The sequence below is a fragment of the Anopheles coustani genome, chromosome 3 (genome assembly GCF_943734705.1).
Source record: "Anopheles coustani chromosome 3, idAnoCousDA_361_x.2, whole genome shotgun sequence".
Lineage (NCBI taxonomy): Eukaryota > Metazoa > Arthropoda > Insecta > Diptera > Culicidae > Anopheles > Anopheles coustani.
The window spans coordinates 47,820,556-47,838,731 of NC_071288.1; the positions used below are offsets into that span (position 1 = coordinate 47,820,556).

At 43.1% G+C, this 18,176-nt stretch overlaps 2 protein-coding genes across 2 annotated transcripts in view; one reads left to right on the top strand and one right to left on the bottom strand.

The window, feature by feature from the left end:
• LOC131259513 (dedicator of cytokinesis protein 1) overlaps positions 1–11,982 on the bottom strand; it is a 39,642-nt gene extending 27,660 nt beyond the window's left edge. Inside the window, exon 1 of the mRNA XM_058261018.1 lies at positions 11,549–11,982. Within this exon, the coding sequence (XP_058117001.1) occupies positions 11,549–11,591 (43 nt within the window). The 5' untranslated portion in view covers positions 11,592–11,982. The remainder of the gene's footprint in view (positions 1–11,548) is intronic.
• A 911-nt stretch (positions 11,983–12,893) lies between these two features.
• On the top strand, positions 12,894–17,033 carry LOC131258455 (cellular tumor antigen p53-like). Its single transcript, XM_058259780.1, has 6 exons — positions 12,894–13,056; positions 13,705–13,793; positions 13,882–13,912; positions 14,798–15,230; positions 15,402–15,743; positions 15,852–17,033. The coding sequence occupies exons 2-6, from the start codon at positions 13,726–13,728 to the stop codon at positions 16,265–16,267; spliced, it is 1,290 nt and encodes a 429-aa protein (XP_058115763.1). The 5' UTR covers positions 12,894–13,056; positions 13,705–13,725; the 3' UTR covers positions 16,268–17,033.
• The last annotated feature ends 1,143 nt before the right edge of the window (positions 17,034–18,176 follow it).

Sequence of the window (18,176 nt, forward strand, 5' to 3'; positions counted from 1 at the left end):
GAATCCGAAGTGTAAACACAAACGGGTTAATGGTTTTATCAACCCTAGGCTTTTTTCCCCGATGGTTAAACATCCATTTTTCAACGGAGCACTTATCGAATGTAAGCAAATATAGCACCTGATACGAAACGCCACCGTTGTTAATCTCTACAAAACTGTCAGATGATATAATATATGTTGTTATTACATGTGTATCATATCTACGCTTTCACACAATACACATTACCCTTTACAATCTTACAAAATATTGAAGAAAATGGTCGCAGAGGTTGCATTACTTCGATTTGGAGTTATGCAAAACGTTCGCCTTTTCCTTGTGCGGTACAACGTTTAGCAAGATGCAATTTGCAACCGTTTAGATAATGATTTCCCACCACAAGGCCCGTTGTTGCACACCCTGCATTTAGTGGCCGCTCGGCACACACACACACACACACACAAATCAGCAGACGCGAATGACTAGCAACTGTATGCGTCAAACGTTGGCCAGGAATAGAGACATGGTAGAGTTTAGAAGGAAGATCGTCATCACAATCACAATGAACAAATCTTAGCGAGAATAATAAAACTAGCATTCATTGCAAAACAACACACTGTTGAAGTCATAGCAAACAAATGGGGATGAAGGTTGTCTATGCTGTAGCGTAGGCCTATGGAGTGGTTATCATGTCGATACTCCGGAAGCTGTTGTCTTTTAAGGAAACAGATTACTCAAATTATGTGCTAAAATATATAGATAAGAGCCGACTAGCGTTAGCTTTGGAACAGCGACCATCGATAAGGTGGCGGCGTGTTGGTCGCCTTCCTTAATCCAACCACCCAACGCCCGGGGGTCAGGTTTTTTATTTCAACGTCGTGAGTCATCGTCGTCACCATAAAGTACGCAGTGGCGCATCGTAAGAGCTTCGTCACGCGGCATACCGAATTGATCATTCCGGTTTTGCTTGTGGGCTTTTTGTTAGGCTGTAGGGGTAGTAGCTTTATCTAGTCCAACGAAATATCCCGCTATTCATTTTGGACTTGAGTGACGAATCAAGCACTGAGATCCGTATTAATTCATCGATAGTGATTCTCTATGATCCAACGCCAGACTTACAGAGCATAGAAATTCATGTTTGCACCACCATTTCTCGGCGGTCAAAATTGGTGCTCATGTTAGACTGTCTGCCCAAACCTCTTGAGGAGCCCTCTCTACCGCCACCTTACACACAGAGAGGCGTCTTTCATCATCCGGCGGAAGGATAACATATTCGACGGAGCTGGAGAAATGTAAGAGCGACTTCGTTCCGATGCGCGAATGACAAATGTGCTACACAACAGTGGCGTGAAACCCGTGAGTCTTCTTGACTTGATTTTGATGGCGCAAAAAAAAAATACGGGAAAGATACATAACGATAGCATGAAAAGTTAGGAACGCAAGCAAGCAAGCAAGTCCGCGTTAATTCGGTGGAATGCAACAACTGAAACTGTTGTTCAGCTGTCGGCTGCGGCCTCCGGATGCCGGTTGTCCGCCTGTCGGTGGATGGCGTGCCTCCGTTTTAGCAACTTAACACAAATTAATTAACAGCCCCCGGAATCGAGGGGAACGTTTTGCGCGCCAGAGTTTGCTGCATATGTTAAAACAAAAAAAAACACTGTCATAGACGGGAAGACGTCTGGAGGAAGAAGGATTGCAAAAGGGAGAAGAAACTGCTACCAAAGTCTGGGTTTGGAAAGTCCACCATGAGCGAACACGATGACCTGAATGCAATAAAGGCGAACCTCTCGTCTATCTATGCTATGCCGCCTGTATGTAGCCAGGCGAATGTCGTCAACAGGTTTTTGGGTTTTATGAAAAGTGTCCGGATTGTATTTTTTTCTTTCCTTCTCCGTCCTTCAACGTTGTGTGAGGACCCCGTGTCTGGCGGGCATGAATGAGTCAAGAGTGACTTCTATGGCACTTTTCGTTCATCGTCATCGCTTGTTTGCCACAACCGATGCAAACGTTTCCGAGGCGAGCTTCTTTATTGCGAACCCGGCTACATGTTTTCCCCGCGCACGGAAGTGAAGGTTTTTTCTTTCGCCCATTGTCCTGGAAGGGAAAAGGGCGGATATGGCAGATATGAATCAATGCAAAATCATCTCTTTCGAGTTTGGAACGAATGGTTGGATGGCGCCTGTCCGCTTGAAGTCAATTGGCAAGCCCAATTCCAGCCGTGACTGTGACTTGCAGGACCGGAAAAACTGGAAACCTACAACATTTTCGTCCGGTCGAACCGGAAGCCGAATATTTCGTACACAATCATCCACTCGGGTCCGATGCGTTTCGTTGCCATTTTCGTCCAATCGCCATTTTCCTCAAACTGACGTTATTAAATTATTGGTACGTGATTCTCACTCCAACGCGACGCGTGTCCGGTTCGGTACCGAAATGAATGTGGTTATGGTGGAAAAACGCTGTTGCAGCACCGAAAATACCAAACAAGAGAAAGGTAGCAAGATATTCGATCAATACTATTTCATAACGCACGGTGATCGCATAATATGGATCCGCAACGTCAGATGATCACATCGGCTTTGTTTGCTTCCATCCATCGGAAAGGCTGGTGGGATTTATTTTCCTACCACGGGAAAAAGCGGCCGAAAAATTGGACGCCCACCAAAAATGCCGAAGACTTCATACCGCGTCCAACCGTGTTGAGTTTACATTTTTGACATGATGAAAACCGACCGATCGAATTCCGGGTTTGGGGTGCAACATTCCCCCAGCGCTCGGCACCGGAACGAAAACAAAATGCAACGCAACACGTGGTTGCATATAAAGTATCTTTTCTCATTCCCTGCCTCTCCGAACTGAATGCGCAAATGCATCTACATACACACACACGTTGGGAAAACCCGGCAGCAAGATATGGGTCGCCGGCTGGTGCGCCTTTTTGGAACGGAATAAACGGAAAACGAGCGAGCGAGGGCACACAACTTGTTGCATTCTGCTGTACGAAGCGAAACATCCATCGACAAGAAATGCAACGTGCGCAAGTTTGTTCCGATAGCAAACCAAGCGGGCGGAAAGGAAACACACTCGCAAGCTGCCCAACACATGTGCGTCGATGAGGTTCTTGGTGCAGATGATTACAAGCGAACCGCACAGAGATGAGGGGTAGATGCTGGAACCGGGGTTCCGGTGCCCGGATTTGATGCGTGCGGGGCCATTGACATGCTGCCATGTTGCGTCGGTTCATTCATGCCGGGTCGATACTGATATGCCGCCCGAAGACTTCCACTCCACACCCATCCATATATTACACACAGGAAGCTGCGTCCCCGCCACTCGCCTTGCTTCCACCACTCGCCTTCGGGGGGGAAAACCTGTGCCTATCATCGGGCACGTTCCTTGGTGCTTTGTCCGTTTTAATGGTGCTATAGTTTGAGGTTCGATTCGATTACTGGCCGGCCAGAACGAACCAATATGTGCGGGGTTTTGGATGCCGTTAACACACCGCTCCTTCAATTGATTCGAACGCCAACAACGGGTTTTCCTATTTTTTCCTTCCCTACCAGATGGCGGAAAATCTGCGCTTGATTAGTGCTTTTCTATTCTCATTCGCTCGAGTTTTCCATAGACGATCGAGTTTTCGTTAACAATAAACCCGTCCGAGGAGAGAATCTAAACAAACTGAGCGCTATAGGTGCTGAAAGATAAAGTTTCTTTCGCTTTTTTACGAATTCGAGGGCATGTTTAAAATTTTCAATGCAGCTTAAAAGCAGAGATTTTTCATTCAAATTCTACTTTAGAATAGACAACATTTAAGTTTTTAGAGGAAAAGTTTGTTAGTTTAAACGATAGTGGGCACTGTCCTGATAACAAAGAGGGTAAAAGAAGCATATTCTCATAAGATAATGAAATGTAAAACACGTTGGATGAACTTGTTTTGGCATAATTTTGTTATGGCAGTAAAATGTAATCATTTCTTAAGATGTTTAATATACTACTCAATAGCATTAACAAAGTCGTTAAACAAGTTTGCGAAGAAAAGGGGATGAATAATTTGCTAATTCTTAACTGATTAACTCTAACAGTTAATCCCCGCCCGGGGATTTAAATTAAATTTAAAATTAAACTAGCCCGGCAGAATATTGCAAATAGACAAAGCAAAAACTGCAACTGACTTGCAAACAAATGGTTTTAGGATTCGAAAACAAATCTCAGGAAAAATTAAATAACACTATGACAAAATAGGCAGGAATGAATCACATAAAATAGTAGCTCAAATTAATTGTCCGGTCATTACACGTGCTGTACCACGTGTTTACCCAACCCAGCGCGGGGTGATTTCGTTCGATTTTAACCACTTTAAAATAGCGGTAAAAAGAAAACTTGACAAGAAGTAATAAACACACACTCGTGGTTCGGCAGTATTACACAATCCAAACAATCGCCAAATAACTCGCCGCCATACGTAGTTCCATTGTGTGGTGGTAATGATTGAGGGGGTGATTAATATTGCGAAATCAGCACTGCGAAGGAGCCGGAACCGGCACAGCACAAGATGCGGAGCAGAGGTACGGATTGATGGTATTTGCACTGCATCGTGAAAGAAAATCCAATGTTTTTCCAAACGCTCGATAGCGCTACCAAGAGCAATGCAAATGAAAACCATGGCGTCATCATCGAATAAGGCGCTGGAGGATGGCGATTATTTAATTGAAACTTCAAATCGAACCGAGCGCCGGAAGAAGATGCAGTACGGAAAGATGGGTTGCATGAACAGAGCTGCATGAAACGATTTCCCGCGTTAATAAGAACCCAACCGTCAATTGGATCAATTGATCTACGCTTGAACGCATCATCGCCGGACCCTGGAATACACACACATAATCAATGGTAACGTGGTGACATTTTTAGAAATGGTTTTTCGTTTTGGAAACCATCTGATCGCTAGAAGAACTCGCCATGGACGGGTGATAAAATTTGTTTTTTCAACGAGTTCTGATTCAAAAATTCGATTCTACAAATATTTGCAGTCAAATACAAACAAGATCATGCCTCGAATAACCAAAAAAAAAAAGACCTGATAAAAAAGTGGCTCTTCTTGGGCGAGTGCATTGTAGTCTGTTTTTGTGGCCGCATTTGACAAATCGCATCGATAGGTTCCGTTGAGACATTTTGCGGAACGGTAGAACGAAACGTCGAAGCATACATCTTATCTTATCTAGGCCAGAAAGATTGCATACTGGACATTATCAATACGTGTGTGCAGGAGAGCGTACGGCACACCATCAACACACCATCGCTGTTTGCCAATGGAAGATAAGAGCGCCACACACCGGGGTTGCCTTTCGGGAACTTTTCTATCGAACTTGTCGAAAAGGGCTACCGGGTGTTGCTCTGGATAGCATTTTATAATTTTTTTTTAAATAAAACAATCATTCTTGATACATTCGATAGCACAAAAAAGGGCCAGCGCATTTGATGATAAGTTTAGATTTGTAGTGCTGTGGAAAAACAAAAATATAAGTTTTATTCTGTATAAAAAATTTAAAAAAAAATCTATTGCCTAAATAAGTATTTTCTTTTATCTAAAAACATACATAAAAACAAATCCAAAGTACGCACAGTGATATGAATACATTTAGCCCAGAAAATCTTAGATAACAAAACAAATATAATTAATTACTGGATGAAAGAAATGATCATCGATCAAGTCAAAAGAAGTCAGCTTTCTCGTCCCGCATGGCGGCAAAACCAACAATCATCGTCGTCCAAAGGTCAGCTAATAATTGTGCTAAATTCAGAAAGTTCCATATCCGAATGTGAATGTTTTCTTGGATGACCACAAAGAATGATAGGTTCTCTCCTTCAAGACAGTGAAAGACGGCCAAATGGCGAATTAAGGTCAAAACTCTTGGTGGTGATGGTGAAATGGGACACGTGAATGTTTCATGCTTGGTTGTTTTTCTTTTTTTTATGTCCATTCGTGTTTCAAATTCAAGTTCATCGAGCACTGATTCATCATCATAAGAAACAACGAAGCTGCAAGAAGCACGTCGGAGAGTCGCCACTAGTGGGTCATAGATGAATGACTTCAGTGTTGCGTTGGACAACCGACTCCGGCTGGGGAAGACCTTCAATATGAAATCACTACTGTTTGCTGACTTATCATAAGGGAAAAGGTGCACACTTTCCTACCGTGGTAGGACCCCCGCACAACAAAGGTGCAGACTTTCGATTTCAGTGTATTGTGGGAATTGGGTTTAAGTTCATTCTTTCCTGCACAACGCAATCATTTGCAATCGAGCGACCTTCCCACACACTAGACGGAGGAGGAGGAATGGCGTGGCGGGAAGCAAAAATCCGCCGATGGCTCGATGCAATATTCCAGTGCAAATATAGTTCGCGGGAACAGTCGTGCGGCCAAGGTTCATCAACGGCGAGGCGCCACAAAATGGAAATGCACCACCGCGCTACTTTACGACCCGAGGTGCAGTTGAGTGCCTAATTCCCAACCTCAACTGACTGCTGCATCAAGTTCGTGCCGAATATTGCTTCATCAGCAGAAACCGACTCGTCGGGGAGTTCGTTGTTCCCAGCCGAAAAGCAACACGCACGCCCTGCAATTTTCCTCCCTGCCAAAATGAACGTTCGCCTCTGACGAATTGGGCGCCTATGGACATAAGGGGTCGCAAAAAAAAAACAATTGTTTCTGTGTGTGTGAAGGGTGGGTGCAGAAAATTGAGCCAATAAATCATAAATGCAACAGATGGCCCCGTTCGGCGGATGCGCAACCCGCAACGCCGGGACCCGGACAGAATTTATTAATTTACAAGGTTTCACACATCGGAACAGTGAGATGATGGGGTGGGTATGGTTTGTAAATTATTGTGTTTAATTGAAAATAGAGCATGAAGTATCGGTGTGCCTATTTAAACCAATTAACGAAAAGCCTTAAGTCTGATAGTGATGATAATCGTGATGAATATTTGATTTAAAAAACAAATATTATACTCCGCTTAATAACATGTACATACATTTTTGGCTCGATACATACATTTTTTGCTAGTTTTTTCCAGCAACCTATCGTTGCTATGGAACGGTTGTAAACATGGCTTTGTTGACAATTGGTGACATTTTAATGTAACTACGGTTGGCATGGTTTCTTGTCAAACAAATCAACTTGCTGGGATTTGTTGCATCGCCGGAGGCCGTTACTAGGATCGAACTTCAAACATGTTTGTGAATAAACAAATTTTAAATACGAAAGATTGCCCGGTAATCGTAGTGATAAGCGCTCGAAAAGCTGATAGGAGAATGCTTCTGGAAGCTACCTCTCAAACGAAGGCCCTTTTTTGCAGCATAAAAGGTGATTTTTTTCCCAACCATTTCTTCAGCATCCGCCCATCTTTTGGCAATCATCTTCGAGGAGATTCTAGCGGGTGACAGTATAGATTCAGGGCATACACAGATGATAATCGTTATCATGACAAACACCGTGGACCGTAGAAGTTGTTCCACTTACATAAATTTAATGGAGTGTGAATAACCGTGATTTCGACACAGTAGAAAAAAAGCGGTGAACAAAACAACAATCTATTCTTAACCATTTAAATAAAAAATATCTTATTAGTAACAACAACGAAAAATCACCAAACATCGAAATCATTTGGAATGTCGCTCGGAAAAGACGAATGATTCATCGACGACTCGACGAAGGAATCGCTTTGCGGTTTTTATCGTTACAAGAAACCCACACAAAGTGAGTCACAGTGCATCACTGCTACTGGTTTGAATTTTTAAAAACATGATTCAATTTTAAAAGAATTAATCTAGGATAGCTTAATCTTGATTTGCTGGAGCTCTGGCTCTAAAAGTTATTGGTTTTTAACCATACCTCGCTCAAGAAATTTCACTGTAGAAAAGTTTGATTCACCACAATTCACCACATCATTAAAAGCTTCATTTCCCGGGAGAAAGGTCACTGCAGTTCAATCCAACCACAGACACAGTTCGGCGCGATTATGCCTGACTAATCACCCGGGGAGGGTAATGATCTGATGACAGGACGATCCGTTCCTTTTTCTTCGTCGTTTTAAGCGCTCTTACCAATGTTTCACTAAACAAACAGTTCCGTATGTCATCAACATGTTTGTTAATGCTTTTCTCATGGCCTCCATCATCTTGTCCATCACCGACAAAGGGAAGAGCTGGTATACATATTCTGCTGACAAATTCTTTCGCCCGCGTCTAGCGATAAGCGCCGGAGTTGTACGAGATTCCATGAAATGATCGTTGTCGTTTTTTTTCTCTTCCTGCGCTTGGAATGTGCATCTTCATCAATGAGTATGAGCCGAAAGATGAACCCGCCCGAGACGGATCATTCGACAATCATTGTACGCTTTCGGGAGGGGCGGGCCAAACGTGGGCAGATGGGTGTGAGCGGGCTGAGGTGATAAGAGGGCGCAGAGCGGGGACAACGTAGTTAAATGCTTCATAAAGCATAAATCGAGAGAATTCTAGAACCGAAGTCCGCGGATCGTGATGCGACCAAGCGTGAGCACTTTAAACAGAGAAAAAAAAGCAGAACGACGAAAAGGAAAAGACACTTAAATGAGACTGAAACTAATAATAAATGAAAAAAGTGCTGCAGCACCGTCAAATGATGCGTTGATGGACAAGCACCGCGACAACACTGAGCCCTATGTGGGAGAGATGCCCAGGCTGTGGAATGTTTTAATAATTCAATTAAACTTGACATTTCAATGGGCTGAAAATGTGTGCTTCTTGAGCAGTACATCAAAAAGAACTTAACCAAAAGCTCTTGGGCTGACTAGTGGATAGAAAAAAAACTGTTATCAAACAGTGATTTATTACTTGGTTCCAAATTTCAACAATGTTTTGAAAAGTGTGCAAATATTTCTTGAGCGTTGCCATGCGCCATTACGAGAAATAGTCCACATGAGGGCTACGCACGAAAAACATCTACCATACGAATTTTGATTATCAAAATACCATATTAAATTAGCCAAATTATCAGGCACACGAGCAATTACGATGTGGGTGGTCAACGAGTCAGAACAACGTTAATAGACCAGAAACACATTTATTTATTGCATCTTATACACATTATTTTTTCGCTCAAATTTATCACTTTTTTCTGCTGACGTTGAAATTCACTTTTTACTCAAATAACGTGGCAAGTTCGGAATTCCTATGAAAAAGGATATTTTATTACAATTTAAGCGTTTGATGCTGATCTTTGATTGTTCGTTAACAGTGCACCAGAAAGCTTATAGCCAGGAAAACGAGAAACATTAAAACATGTTTAACGTTCCGAGCACAAATCAGTTTATGTAAAAGTACTGAAAAGTTTTACGAGAAGAAGAACAGAAATGCGATTGTTTATTGGTATCATTGCAATTTAAATTGCTTGGTTTTGAGATTCATTATTCATTCCCGTTGAATAAAAAAAACATTCCAAATCCTACATAAACACAAGAAACTAAGCAATAAGGAGAATGCCGAAAGGGTCGACTCTTTAAATGCCAATGCTCTGAAATACCTCCAGCGTCGACAAATGGTTTACCTTAAAAAAATTTGCTTGATTTAGGCCTGACCTTGCCGGCGAAAGAACCGAAATCAACCTTACCACCAGACAAACGACATGACTTTCGCTTCCTCTGCCAAACTGAAGGCACCGCCACACAACCCAACGGGCGTTCCTTCCAGCGGATTTCCACGAAAATCCTTGAACAACCAGCGGGACCGCTTGCATCCAGCTGTTTAGCCGATATATTCCCAGCCATAGAGGGTGGTAGACTTTCGGGAAGAAGGCGACGAAAAGCGAAGGGCGAGAGGTGGGAAAAAGGATCTCTGTTCAATTATCGACGCTTCTGCTTTGTCGTCGTCCTTTGGGACACTCCAATATACGAAATCTACGAAAAACTCAAGCCGAATCCGTTGGAGGGGAGTGAGATTAGATGTCGTTCGAAGTTCCCACGGAAGTATTTACGCCAGTTGAATATATAAACCACTAATTCCAGCCCGATGCCACCGATGTACAAAATAGTTACGAAAAATCAAAGTACGAACAAGTTAAGCCGTTTATCGAGAGGCCCTGGGATGGACTGGGTTGGGCTTTGTTTACAAACAAAAGAAGATGATCTCAGTAGGCGAAAGGAATGTATCTTCCCTCGATGGTGCAGCAACAACGTCATGTAAACCTGTTCTAGGCGATCGGGCTCCGGGGGAATGTTTCCCGTCGTTGCGGGGTGGCTCCAAACGATGGCTATTTGTATGTGCTTCCCGTAGGCCTTCGCGGATGCTCGCGTCGCGTCGCGTGTGCGTCCCCGTGGCTTGGTCGTCGATATAGTCGCGCAAAGAGACAAACACATCCGCGCATAACCGTGCGCGAGCACACACGCACATCGTAGCAGGCGTGGTGTGTATCCGCGGGGTTTGTGATTGCGCTGCATGTTTCGATACCCACAATCCACCGTTTTAGTAGGCGCTTGTGTGGATCGTAAAAACGAACAGAAACCCAACGCATCCGCGAGCTGTTGTACACACCCAGTTATTCAGGTGACATCTCGCGCCGGGACGCATACTGAGAGGTGTCGGCGTACCTTTGATGGTAGTAGGCGCGTAATAAAAGGTTGTACTAGCAGCATGTGTGCCACCGGAAAACCCGGTCATCGCAGTTGGCTCAGCTAGTAAGTGCAAATTGCGCGTATCGCGGATGGCTGTGGAAGAAACGCAAGATACTGGCGAAATAAATAAACTTGCATCTCCCAACCCAGCAGACCCCCTTCCACACCACAGCACCGGCGATAATTAGCGGAATGGCTTCAAGGAATACTTGTTTGGTTCGCAGTAATATATTAGCGTGGAGTGATTTCATCGATGTAGTCGACGTCAAAGGTTGGTCCATTGCGATCGCATGGCGCCCAGAATGTTCCGCGAGCGAACACCAGAGATCGACGATCGCTCAATCAATCGATCGCGTTTGAAAACTTGAAATTCACGAAAAAAAAACATGCCTACGCCAGCATAGGTGTGCGTCATGACGAAGGGTGTATGGTGTAGTTTTATAGCATATCGTACCGAGCGCGATCATCACCCATTATTACCACGCCTTATTATATTCTTCTCCGCGTATGCTTCTCTCGACAAGATCCCCTGCCTAGCGTTGGTAGAATTGGCACAATGTTTGTGCGAGATTTGTTGCGTATATTTTTACCAAGCCCTGCGTCCGTTTCCACCCCACGTTTCACGCACAGAAATGGTAACCAAAATTTGATCCCTGGTTTGACGGAACGAGATTTCCTATCGGTGCCCTCACGCCCTCCATGGCTTGGGGTAAGCCAATTTGCTTTCACCGATGGGTTCGATTTTTAAATCCGCAGGCTCTTTCCGGTGTTGTTACGCTTGTTTACCGACACACGAGTGGCACTGCTTCCCTTCTGACTACCACCCTTCGAGGATGTAGGTACCGTGTAACAACCACCACACTTCGTCCCGCTGAAAGCATCGCGGAAAAAAAAGATTGATGTAAATAAATAATCATCCACCTACCGATAGCGAGCAAGTTGGAAGGTAATCGGCTCCAGACCGTCATTTTGCTGAAGGATACTTTGTCGTTTCGTTGATTTTACGCGCTGTAAGCTACAATTTTGTTGTACTTCTCGTCACTTTGTCACTGCACGGGCGCGGGAACGACGAACATCCCACTTGTTTGTGGGACTTTTGTTATTGCTTTTGCTTTGCTATTGCTTCTTTCTTTTCCTTTTCGTCACTCCTACTCCGACACCATCATGAGCTCACATTCGCACATCGATGCTCTTCGATGCACGGTTGCATTGCGTCGTCGTTGCACCATTCTTTAAAACACTTCACCTCTGCCCCATCGCCGTGAGCCTTGCAAACACAACATAGAAAAATCACTGATGCACATAAATACACAAACACACACAGTCAGCAGTGAAAACGAACGCGGCGATCCTCTCCTAACCGCTGTCGAATGCGAACTGACAAGCGGTTCACAACTTTGTGGAAAGTAAAACCATGCGTGAGAAAGAGATAGCACTTTACGGTAAAAAGATAAAGGTAGCTTGATTTGCAATTTAGGCTTAAAATGCCAATTTGCCAACAACTTGTTAGTTCCTGAATCGATTTTGACAAATGACCCCTTAAATGAATGGTCTACTCAAGACTCATGAATGTTTCTATAGTTTGATACTACATTTTGACCATCTTTACTAGTTTTTCTAGTAGTTTTCACAGATAACCAACCGGGTCACGATTTGCATAGGGTGCACCAAACATCCAATCCGTGTAGAGACCGGGAAAAATTGGCTTACCGTTTCAATGACCTCTACTCCAAAAAGATCCCGGTTGTATTATCAACTCCGTAAAGTTTCAATACTTTACCTAAAATTTAAAAAGATGAGTGATAGTTAAAGTGGAAAATTGGAGGGAATTTTCATTTAAAAAAATTTTCAAAATTGAGGTTTTGTAAAATATCCTTTTTACCGGTATTCTCAAACCGGTAACTTATAGAACTGCTGGATTTTTTGTTTCGCACGATGGCAACACTGTAAAGGTAGGCGCTCCGGAGCGCATCAATGACTCCGCCACATGATCGGAGCTAATGCCTCCAAACTATATTTTGGTAATATAAAGTAACCATAACAATTTCAGCATTATATTTACAGAGAAAAAGTGGTAAAAATCTAAGTTATGATTTACCACAAGTGTATTATCTTCTATTGCATGGGCGAACCTACTTCGGAACTGTCAGTTTTGAGAAGCCTACAGTTCCAGAGCCTTTCCCCCCCATCACTACAACACAGCAGAAACGATTTGCGCTTGCAAGCCTCTTCTCGTTTGCCGGTCTATTCATTCTGCGTTTTGTGTTTCAAGTGATCAGTCGCAATTCCATGTGCTTCCGTGTCAAGTGAAAAAAGAAAAGATTTAACTTCCAGAATTTGATAAAAAAGTTTCACGCCGATCAAAAGTGTGGGGTGTTATACTGTGCCAGCGCTACGTGTAATGTTTTGTGCTGATAAATCATCATCTACCAAGTAAGTTGGAAACCTAACCTCATCAACCTGTTGATCCTCTTTTTTCGTCGGCTAATTTTTCTCAAGTGAAGTTCAAGGTGCTGAAAAAGCCGCTCCATTCTTGCCATTTTCAATTCATATGCGAAGTTGGCACTCTGAATCAAGATGGCATAATGGTTTTTTTTTCTTCCTACAATGCATGAGTCATGTTTTTTCTAACCTCTCTTTGGTAAGGAAGGGCACGGCAATTTGAGGAGGCTCGTTCGATGTGTCCCTTTTCATTGTGTATGACGAAATCTGGAGGATGGTTTCGTTCTTCCAAAGGGGTCATCATTTTCTTCAGCTAAATTCCGAGTAATGAAAGACAAGCCCTCTATCCTCCGCGGACTCTTTACGGTGATCTTCTTCCTACGCATCGTCGTGCTGATGCGATCTTTCCTTTCCCTGCGAGACTAACACAAGCGCGTATGAATTCTTTGTGCGCTTTCTTATGATTCTTCCGGTAGTTTTCTAAGATGCTCGTCTTTACGAACTGGTTTTTATCCTTCTTGCATGTGGGAAAATAATTTTTCTACCTGCTGTCGGGATTTAAAAAGGGATTTCAAAATGGTGCCCGAACGAATGAAATTGTTTCTTATTTTGTGTTTGTTTATCTGCTTCTCGCAACAGGTAGTCAAACGTTTAGCAACGATGAATATGAATATGTCGCTTTCTGCTGAAACCTTTGGAGAAATTCCAAATACGATGCCTTCGCAATGGTAAGTTTTGTGTAATATACATATAGATGGATTTGTGCAAATGATGTGTGTTCTTAAATACGTTTTTCTTCAATTTTCTTCGGTATAGCGATGACTACGGTTCCTTAAGTCGATTGGATGTAAGTATTTTTCTCTCAGTAATACTATTTTTTAAGTAATCTATAAGAAGAAAGCGTAGAAACCACTTGAGAACCTTGAAATATTATAAATCAGCGTGCATTCGTCTAGCAAGTTAAAATGCACCTAGCACACAGCTTCTTAGAAAAAAGGTGTGGCGCATTTAAAGCCTTTTCTTATGCTGCCTCTTTCCTGCGCATGTAATCCGAGACCGGATGTTGACCGCGAGCCTCAAAATGGCGATAATGTATGGGTGGAGAAGGCGTGTTGCACAAACACCATAGCACCGTGTGTGTAGATCGCGAGCATAGATCGCGAACATGTTTGATCATGTTCAAAATTTTAAACGCGAAGCATAATCAAGCAGAATTGTTGGCGAACGGAATAAAATGGTGTCAAGTGATGAAGATTAACACGTAGAGCGATATGCGCAAATTGCACTGCTTTCCGTTCTGCCAGCAATTCGTAGAAACGCCGGCCTACCTAACGGGCTCTGTTGGTCCGAGCAGACCGACGTCGGCTTACGAGAAAGAACATTGTCGGCCCCACGGGCCCGACGTAGCGCTTAACGTGTTAAGGGATTATTATTTTTTTAGAAATGATAAGATGTGTTCAAATCAGAGTTACTCGACCAAAACAAAGGGTTTCTCGACAAATCCAAATACAGATAGGACATTTTGTGAATCCAAAATATTCGGCACAGCAAAAGTGCGGAATAATTAAGTAAAATAATAGATTTCCTAGGCAATGTCTAGCCTAATTAAATTTATTTCAATAGCCCTTGAGCATAGAAAGTACTTACTATCCCCACAGTACTACTGTGGATGTGGGGGAAGCTGTAACAAATAATGCACTAATTTTTATTTCTTTGAATTGCTAAATTTCAGACCAAGGAACTGCTTCCATCAATGTCGTTAATAGGGACTGAGGTCGATAACCTATATATCGATGGTAACCTTGATGTTCAGGAACTATATAAATATGGAAATGAACAATATCCCGTCAAAACCGAAATGACACCGTTGGCATATAAGACTTTTGTGGATCATGCGTTGAAAATGCCGGAATTGGAGGATCTCCAGAATCAGATCTACAATTTCAATGTCGAATTGAAGGGTGAAGGATCCAAAGCTTGGGCCTTCTCTAACAAGCTGAAAAAGTTGTACGTGAAGAAGAAGCAGGCGTTGACGGTTTCGGTTTCGTACCGTAACACCCTGCCGGACACGTGTCTCAATCTACGTGTTATGTTGGTCTGTTCATCACCTCAGGATATTCACAGACCCGTCTGCAGATGCCAGCACGATATATCGAAAGATACCGGTAAGTTCCCTTTCTTCTGTTTATTTGCGTTTTTTATTGTACCACATTTTACTTGCAATATTCAGCAATGTATTGCAAATGTTGTTCTCAAGTATATTTACTATTTAACTATATTTGCTCGTGAATTTCGTCTTGGAAATCAATTGGAATCACCGTGTTTATTATCTGCAGTTCAACTGGAGTATTTGAAGGACCATGTTGTGCGGTGTTTGAATCCAGAAGCGACTTATATCGGCCAAACTGGGGGTGTGGCATTCAAAGATCGCTTGGCCATGATGATTCAACTCCAGGGTGTCGGCGATCAGGTCACGCCAGTGTCACTCGAGTTTTGGTGCCAAAACTCCTGCCCGACCATTGAGCGTCGGGCCACATCACTAGTGTTCACGCTAGAGAATGAACACGGCGCCATTCTGGGACGAAATTCCATCAATGTGAAGATCTGCAGTTGCCCCAAGCGCGACATGGATAAGGAAGAGGGCAAAGGCGTGGTTGGTGGCAAGAGAAAGCATGATGGTAAGTGTTTCGTTTTTATTGTCACAACTTCTTGAAGGAGCTGACCTGGACGATTAACTTTATGGTGGATCTAATGTGTTTCATTTTATGTGCGTGTATGTGTTGCAGCTCACAATAATTCCATCACTACGGATGATCAACCTCCAAGGAAGTTGACGCGCCAATCGAGTCAGTCCTGCATTCGACCGGCTCGTAGCGTGGCCACCACCAACCAACATGATATTCCAGTGCCATCTACATCAGCAATAACACCATTCGATTGCGTCAAGAAGGAAACACCGTACGTGCCAATATCGCGCTCTAGTAGCACGATCTCCAACACCGCCGTCGAGAATGATAATACGGCAATCCCCGTAAACCTTCGGTTGCCCGACATCGCTACCGCCGTGGAGGTGGTAGAATATGCCTTCAAGCATATTTCCGCCGACATGGTGCGCTGTGCCAACGAGGAGAAGCGTAATCGTCTCGCCACATTCCTCGCTCACTGCCGTCGCATGAAGAGTAAGTACTCCCAGTTTCTGTAGGTACTTATGATCCATTTTTCGTTCATACCTTCCGATCGTCGTTCGCTGACGATCGAATCTTACTTTTTAACCTTGACATACAAACGAATCCTGTTTTATTATCATTTACTTCCTACTTTTGTCGTACCTTACCTTACCTCCTATATCTGACTCTGTCGAGAATTTTACTAATTGGTTCCCATACCTATGATATATGGGAGTTTCATGTCCCGTAGCAATAGTAGGAGAAGGTTGCCTTTGGAGAAGAAGGCCGCACTCGCACAAACATGCCATTCGAGACTGGGGGTTGGACTAGTCTTGGTAGAGACTATACCGCTTAATAGAAGTACAAAATAATTGAAAGATTTAAAAAAAACATGAAAAAAATCTATACAAAAAAATACAATGTAACGATGCAAAGGTTTCTCTAAATGCAAGTCGAAAAAAGGCAAGAGCCATGGAAAAAAGACTGAAAAGAGCATGAGAAAAAAAAACACTGCCAAAAAATTATGGGCACTTAAAAGAGCCAAAGGGGCCAAACAAGCCAAAAAAATATGTGGCAACGAAAAAAAAAAGAAAAACGGCAAAAAATTATAGCCAAAAAACAAATAGCAAAAAATTCTAGCTATCAAAAAAAAAAAAAAGAAAAAAAGAAGCATCGGAGAAACCTACAAAGATATATAAAGCAATGATTGCGCAATGAAAAAAAAGATGAAAGATATGAAATAAAGCGCCGGTACCGATAACGGCTGAAGAAGTCGGTACCACCGGAAATAAACTGTCCAAATGACTATGGGTTATGTGTTCGTCACTTCAGACTCCGACTCTCAAGGAGCCCGATCGAAATACAACTGTCCTGTTGGAAGCTTGCAAAAGCCCAATGTTTTTTCTAGTCAGAAAAGAGCAATAGTTGTACAACGGAGGAGAGAGTTAGAGATGGCAGCTTTGCAATGGCGTTGGCGCACGCGAGGACGCGTGGTAGTGGCAAACGATACCCCCCCGAGAACGAGGAGAAGGAGGCGGATGGAGGAGGAGTGCCAAAGAAAAATGCCAGACCAAAGCTATCACCATTGAAGTGGAACTGCTGACGCTTCGTTCGCGGCGTAACAGCAATGAACATAACCCTGAACCCGGTGTCTCGTTGGCGTTTCGAACCCCGTGGCCAACCGGAAAGGGCCTGTCGTGATGTGGGGCACCGAAACGTCAAGGCATGCAACGGTAAACCCCCTCACGGGTGGTGATTCATCGCGGAGAAAAGGACTGCTTCATGGTTCTCTTACCCATCCTCCTTCTAAACGACCTGGAATTCCCTTTTGCAACGACATATCCCTATTCCTTATACTTTCCGAAGAAATCTTAAATGTGCTACACTATCGTGTAGCTCTACTTTACATTTCCTGCTACTACTGCCACCCAATTTGATTACCATCGTGTATCCGTTCAAAAAGTCAAGTGCGCCAATAATGTTTTTAATCTTTGCACTGCTGTGCCCTTTGAAGTAGCCACTATACTCTCTCCCGTAAGCCAGCAATACCTTAGGAACGTATGAAGCATATCATATGCCAGCCGTATTGAAGCGAATTGAAAGAAAATGCAAGCTAAAGAGATTGCTTTGCACATACCTATGATGCTGCTGTTGCAAATAAGCACCGTTACGCGTTTTATCCAATCGATAATATGTGGAGAGAAACATACGTTGAATACTTTCTTCGAGCCACATTTGAAAATGAAAAAGTCCCATTTTCTAACGCGAAGATGATAGATTCAACGATGTTTCTTGAAACACGCGTTCCATGTCCCTTTTTTGCCAGGGTAAGTGAAAATGTAGCTTCAAAGTTTTTTTTTTTTTTTTTGGTTTTGCGCTTTCCCTTAAAATTGCATAAACGTTTTAGTAGTTTAAAGCACCGACAGTTTGTGTAATTTAAAGCAA